Below are 7019 nucleotides of genomic sequence, written 5' to 3' on the forward strand. Positions count from 1 at the left end.
AAATGAGAACTTGTTCTCAACTAGCTTACCTGGTTAAATAAAGGTGAAATAAAATAAAATATATACCACAAACCCTCCGGTGTGCCTTAATACTATTATAAACTGGTTACCAATGTAATTAGAGCAGTAAAAATACATGTTTTGTCATACCTGTGGTATACGGTCTCATATGCCCGGCTGTCAGCCAATCAGCATTGAGAGCTCGAACCACCCAGTTTATAATTAAGCAGTAATGCACGGAGGGGGTGTGGCATTTGGCCAATATACTACGGCTAAGGGCTGTTCCCACGCACGACGCATCGAACCACCCAGTTTATAACATACCGTATACCACGGGTAAGACAAAACATTTATATTTACATTTGCAAAATTATCTTCTATTTTATTTTCATACATTGGTTTTTAGGATATTTTGCAGTTGTATTTTGTCATTGTAATTTATTTCCATCCCTGGAAATACAGTCAAACTAGCTCAAAAGTATCCCACTGTAGAGACTAGCTCAAACTGCAAACCGAAGAATCAGGTTTCCACTAGTTACCACACAGCCACAAATAGCAATATAATAGAAATTCATGAAAACCAAAATGTGATTTTTGGTCTTAATTTAAGGTTAGGCATAAATTTATAGGTGTGATTAAAGGTCATTGTTAGGTTTAAAATCACATGTTAAGAGGGGAAATTGTAGAAATAGGCGGGGTTTAGGGCTGTGGTAACTAGTGACGACCGAAGAATATGTGCCCGCCCCGAGCTAACTACTTCCGCATTGTTGTCACTCCCCCTCCACAGCTACTGTTGACCCTGCTGCATACACGCTTGAAACCACTAACTCATCTGCCATCCCGGGGATACTTGTCTTTTAAATCCAGTTTGTTTGCAAGCCAACTTGCGCTGATCTCGTCCTTGCTGCTGTAGGAGTTCTGTCGAGTCCGCAGCCACTGCTGGCCATGGAGCGAGGAAGCGGGTTTTCATTCATGAAGTATGGGACGGCAGTGTCTCTTGCGATGTTTCTGCTGGCGTACTGGTTCCGACCTCCCGGGGAGTCAAGGCTGGATGACCGGCTGGACACGGTGCTGTCCTCCCTGCTGCGGGCTGAAAGCAAAGTGGGGATTAACAACGCCAGACCCAGGGTGGCGATAGGTGAGAATCCTGGATAACCAGCTAGCTAAGCCTAACATCAGTTAGTTAGCTCAATTTAGCCACGTATATTAGTATTATCTCTGGTTTAGGTAACCTAAACGCAGGAGAGGTGGTGCATTTTGGATGGGGTTCTGGATTGGTATGAAAACTATGGTATGAAAACTATCTGGTAAAGCAAGCACCACCATCTTTTTATCAAACCATTTTCAAATATTGTGGTTTTATGTAGCTTTAGCTAGCTAGTGAGCCAAATACCATAATAATTAGGGAAGTAGCCTAGCTGGAATGTTTTGTTATCATTGACATTGTCAGTCAGACCCATTTGTTTCTTACTGTTCTTTGTTACATTAACTTGCCAATCCAGTACTGTACAGTAGATGTATTGGGGAAATTTAGTTGTCGTTGGTTTAGGCCTAACTAGTTTTCCATTAACCAGTGATGAACAGCTATCTGTATAGACCCTCTTTGTGGACTCTGGGGCAACAAGCATGTGTTATCTCTGCATTTAGGCATAAAAACTCCTTTACAGACACTACACACGAGAGAACCCTGAGGTATTTGGAGACTACTGAAGGCATCCAGTTTTGTAACTGTCACGAGTGTTACCAGTTTTTCTGCATTCTGGCCCCAAAAGCCACTGTTAACTTAGTCAGTTATATCTGCACTGTTAACTCAGTCAGTTATCTCTGCAGACACATGGCTAGACTGAGTAAAGGTTGTGGAGATCTGGACAAGAGTCTGGTATGTGGCCCTGGGTCCAAGGAGTAATGAAGAGATTAGAGACAAGATCACATTTTATGGGTCGCAAACACATATTTAGCAGATGTTATTGCGGGTGTAGGAAAAATGCTTGTTTTCCTAGCTCCAGCAGTGCAGTAATATCTATATTACAAAAATACACACATCTAAAAGTAAAATGATGGAATTAAGAAATATAGAAATATTAGGATGCGCAATGTTGGAGTCCGGAGTATAAATGTTTGTGTGTGTGATGAGACATATAGACATTATGGACAGTATGTGGATTGAATATGTAGTATATCTTCATAATATGTAGGATAGAATAGTATATGTACTACAATAGTTAAATAGGATGGCATTGACTAGAATACAGTATATACATATGAAATTAGTAAAACAGTATGTATGCATTATTAGAGTGACCAGTGTTCCATGTCTATGTACATAGAGCAGCATCCTCTAAGGTGCAGAGTTGAGTAACAGGGTGGTGGCCGGCTAGTGACAGTGACTAAGTTCAGGTACTGGGTGGAGGCCGGCTAGTGATGGCTATTTAACAGTCTGATTGCCTTTGAGATAGAGGCTGTTTTTCAGTCTCTCGATCCCAGCATTGATGCACCTGTACTGACCTCGCCTTCTGGATGATAGCGGGGTGAACAGGCCGTGGCTCGGGTGTTTGATGCCCTTGGTTTGATGCCCTTGATGATCTTTTTGGCCTTCCTGTGACATCGGGTGCAGTAGGTGTCCTGGAGAGCAGGAAGTGCGCCCCCGGTGATGCGTTGGGCAGACTGCACCACCCTCTGGAGAGCCCTGCTGTTGCGGACGGTCCAGTGCTCGCTAGGCGGTGATACAGCCCAACAGGAATGGGAGACATCATGGCATAGGCCAGACATAACCTCACCCCTCATATACTCAGTATTGCACATCCCCATTTCTCTGAACCTTGAATATAATGCTGTTGCACAACTGTATAATTCAATATCAGTGATTCCTGTACCTTGCACAAGCCTTTTGTTTTACACAGTTAGTTACATGAGTGCAATTACGCTACGTGAGTATACATGAGTCACTTATGAGTGACTTTGCAGTAATGATTGTGTTTTGACAAGGGGGGGTTGGGGGGTGCTGACATAGTGAGCTCACTGCGGGGATTGGGGACTGTTGTGCAGGGGGCATCGAATTATGTTCCCTCAAATACTGTTACCTTCCTGTCTCTGTCTCCAGGTTTGGGGGTTGTGTTGTGATTGTCTACAGTATTAAATACTGTTACCTTCCTCTCTCTGTCTCCAGGTTTGGGGGTTGTGTTGTGATTGCTACAGTATTAAATACTGTTACCTTCCTCTCTCTGTCTCTGTCTCCAGGTTTGGGGGTTGTTGTGTTGATTGTCTACAGTATTAAATACTGTTACCTCTCTCTCTGTCTCCAGGTTTGGGGGTTGTGTTGTGATTGTCTACAGTATTAAATACTGTTACCTTCCTCTTTCTGTCTCTGTCTCCGGGTTTGGGGGTTGTGTTGTGATTGTCTACAGTATTAAATACTGTTACCTTCCTCTCTCTGTCTCTGTCTCCAGGTTGGGGTTTGTGTTGTGATTGTCTACAGTATTAAATTACTGTTACCTTCTCCTCTCCCTCCAGGTTTAGGGGGTTGTGTTGTGATTGTCTACAGTATTAAATACTGTTACCTTCCTCTCTCTGTCTCTGTCTCCAGGGTTGTGTTGTGATTGTCTACAGTATTAAATACTGTTACCTTCCTCTCTCCCTCTCTGTCTCCAGGTTTAGGGGGTTGTGTTGTGATTGTCTACAGTATTAAATCAGTTTTACTTCCTCTCCCTCCAGGTTTTGGGGGTTGTGTTGTGATTGTCTACAGTATTAAATATGGTTACCTTCTCCTCTCCCTCCAGGTTTAGGGGGTTGTGTTGTGATTGTCTACAGTATTAAATATGTTACCTTCTCCTCTCCCTCCAGGTTTAGGGGGTTGTGTTGTGATTGTCTACAGTATTAAATACTGTTACCTTCTCCTCTCCCTCCAGGTTTAGGGGGGTTGTGTTGTGATTGTCTACAGTATTAAATACTGTTACCTTCTCCTCTCCCTCCAGGTTTAGGGGGTTGTGTAGACATCCTCGTGGACGGGGTGAGGTTGCTGAATAAGATCGGCCTGCCACCCACAGACCAGCCTCTCCATCATGACTACATAGAGAACGCTGATCAGCTGGCAGAGAGCTTCGCTTACTTCTTCGTCCCGGGAGCCGCTGCAGAGTGAGTGGCCAAGCACTGCGTGGTGTTAAATAACTGAAGAGCAAAGGCGCTTAGAAACACACGCGTGTGTGAAACGAAGAGACGAGGGGGGATATTTCTAGTTGAGGAGCAACATGGTGTTAGCAGGGTACACACTCAGAGTCAAGGTCCTGATACGCTACCACACCTTGTAGACTAAGGCATTCATCATAATTAATAGTCTAACGCCGTTCCTCTCACACCTTCTCATATCAACAATCTTTGGCTTGGACTCCAGTTATCATCCATTTCTGTGTGAAGGGGCAGTCTGCAGCTGCTACAATAATGATACATACAGTGCCTTCAGAAAGTTATACATTGAGAGTTTGTGTCACTGACCTACACACAATACCCCATAATGTCAAAGTGGAGTTATGTACTTAGACATTTTTACAAATTAATTTGAAAGTGAAACGCTGAAATGTCTGAGTATTCAACCCCTTTGTTATGGCAGACCTAAATGCGTTCAACAGTAAAATGTGCTTAATAAGTTGCATGGACTCACTCTGTCTGCAATAATAGTGTTTAACATGATTCTTGAATGACTACCTCATCTCTGCCCCACACATACATATTATCTGTAAGGTCCCTCAGTTGAGCAGTGCATTTCAAACCGATTCAACCACAAAGACCAGGGAGGTTTTCCAATGCCTCGCAAAGAAGGGCACCTATTGGTAGTTGGGTAAAAATAGAAAAAGGAAGACATTGAATATCCCTTTGAGCATGGTGAAGTTATTAATTACACTTTAGATGGTGTATCAATATACCTAGTCACTACAAAGATACAGGCGTCCTTCCTAAATGTTGCCGGAGAGGAAGGAAACCACTCAGGGATTTCATCATAAGGCCAATGGTGACTTCAAAACATTTAGAGTTTAATGGCTGTGATAGGAGAAAACTGAGGATGGATCAACAACATTGTACAATTAACAAAAATATAAACGCAAGAATAAGGGTGTGGATCAGAAAACCAGTCAGTATCTGGTGTGACCACCATTTGCCTCATGCAGCGCAACACACATTTACATAGAGGTGATCAGGCTGTTTATTGTGGCACGTGGAATGTTGTCCTGCTCCTCTTCAATGGCTGTGTGAAGTTGCTGGATATTGGTGGGAACTGGAACACGCTGTCGATCCAGAGCATCCCACACATGCTCAATGGGTGACATGTCTGAGTACGCAGGCCATGGAAGAACTGGGACATTTTCAGCTTCAAGGAATTATGTACAGACCTTTGTGACATGGGGCCGTGCATTACCATGCTGAAACAGGAGGTGATGGCGGAGGATGAATGGCACGAAAATTGGCCTCAGGATCTCGTCACCGTATCTCTGTGCATTCAAAATTCTATCAATAAAATGCAATTGTGTTGGTTGTCCGTAGCTTATGCATGCGCATACCCCCGCCACCATGGGGCACTCTGTTCACAACTTTGACATCAGCAAACCGCTCGCACACACAACGCCATACACGCTGTCTGCCATCTGCCCGGTATAGTTGAAACCGGGATTCATCCGTGGAACGCACATTTCTCCAGCGTGCCAGTGGCCGTTGAAGGTGAGCCAGTGGCCATTGTGCAAACCTGCAGTTTCATCAGCTGTCTGATTGGCTAGTCCCAGACATTCCCGCAGGTGAAGAACCATGATGTGGAGGTCCTGGGCTGACGTGGTTACACGTACTGCCAAATACTCTAAAATGATATGGAGGTGGCTTATGGAAGATAAATTAACATTAAATTCTCTGGCAACAGCTTTGTTGAACATTCCTGCAGCCAGCATGCCAATTGCACGCTCCCTCAACTTGAGACATCTGTGGCATTGTGTTGTGACAACTGCACATTATAGAGTGGCCTTTTATTATCCTTAGCACAAGGTGCACCTGTGTAATGATCCTGCTGTTTAATCAGCTTCTTGATATGCCACATCTGTCAGGTGGATGGATTATCTTGGCAAAGAAGAAATGCTCATTAACTGGGATGTAAACAAATTTGTACACAATTTGAGAGAAATATGCTTTTTATGCATATGAAACATTTCTGGGATCTTTTATTTCAGCTCATGAAACATGGGACCAACACAACATGTTTTTTGTTGTTCAGTGTAGTTACTCCATAATGCTAACCTAATTGACACAGTGAAAAGAAGGAAGCCGGTACAGGATTTTTTTTAAATATTCCAAAACATGCATCCTGTTTGCAACAAGGCATTAAATGAATACTGCAAACAATGTGGCACCGCAATACATGTTTGGGCTAAATCCAATACAACACATTACTGAGTACCACTCTCCATATTTTTAACCATAGTGGTGGATGCATCATGTTATGGGTAACAGTATAGCTTCCGTCCCTCTCCTCACTCCGAACCAGGTACCCTCTGCACACATCAACAACTGACACCCACGAAGCATCGTTACCATCGCGCCACAAAAGCCGCGGCCCTTGCAGAGTAAGGGGAACAACTACTTCAAGGTCTCAGAGCAAGTGACGTCACCGATTGAAACGCTATTAGCGCGCACCACCACTAACTGCACATTTGTGGCCTGCTGGAGGTCATTTTGCAGGGCTCTGGCAGTGCTCCTCCTTGCACAAAGGCGGAGGTAGCGGTCCTGCTGCTGGGTTGTTGCCCTCCTACGGCCTCCTCCACGTCTCCYGATGTACTGGCCTGTCTCCTGGTAGCGCCTCCATGCTCTGGACACTACGCTGACCTTCTTGCCACAGCTCGCATTGATGTGACATCCTGGATGAGCTGCACTACCTAAGCCACTTGTGTGGGTTGTAGACTCCGTCTCATGCTACCACTAGAGTGAAAGCACCGCCAGCATTCAAAAGTGACCAAAACATCAGCCAGGAAGCATAGGAACTGAGAAGT

At 44.2% G+C, this 7019-nt stretch overlaps 1 protein-coding gene across 1 annotated transcript in view; it reads left to right on the forward strand.

Moving 5' to 3' along the window:
- Window positions 1-259: 259 nt before the first annotated feature.
- Window positions 260-7019, forward strand: part of LOC111968880 (ADP-dependent glucokinase) — a 19236-nt gene continuing 12476 nt past the window's right edge. The window contains exons 1-3 of the mRNA XM_023994808.2: window positions 260-336; window positions 788-1138; window positions 3972-4131. Of these exons, the coding sequence (XP_023850576.1) occupies window positions 946-1138; window positions 3972-4131 (353 nt within the window). The 5' untranslated portion in view covers window positions 260-336; window positions 788-945. The remainder of the gene's footprint in view (window positions 337-787; window positions 1139-3971; window positions 4132-7019) is intronic.

Source organism: Salvelinus sp. IW2-2015, linkage group LG9 (genome assembly GCF_002910315.2).
Source record: "Salvelinus sp. IW2-2015 linkage group LG9, ASM291031v2, whole genome shotgun sequence".
In the NCBI taxonomy this organism is placed as follows: domain Eukaryota; kingdom Metazoa; phylum Chordata; class Actinopteri; order Salmoniformes; family Salmonidae; genus Salvelinus; species Salvelinus sp. IW2-2015.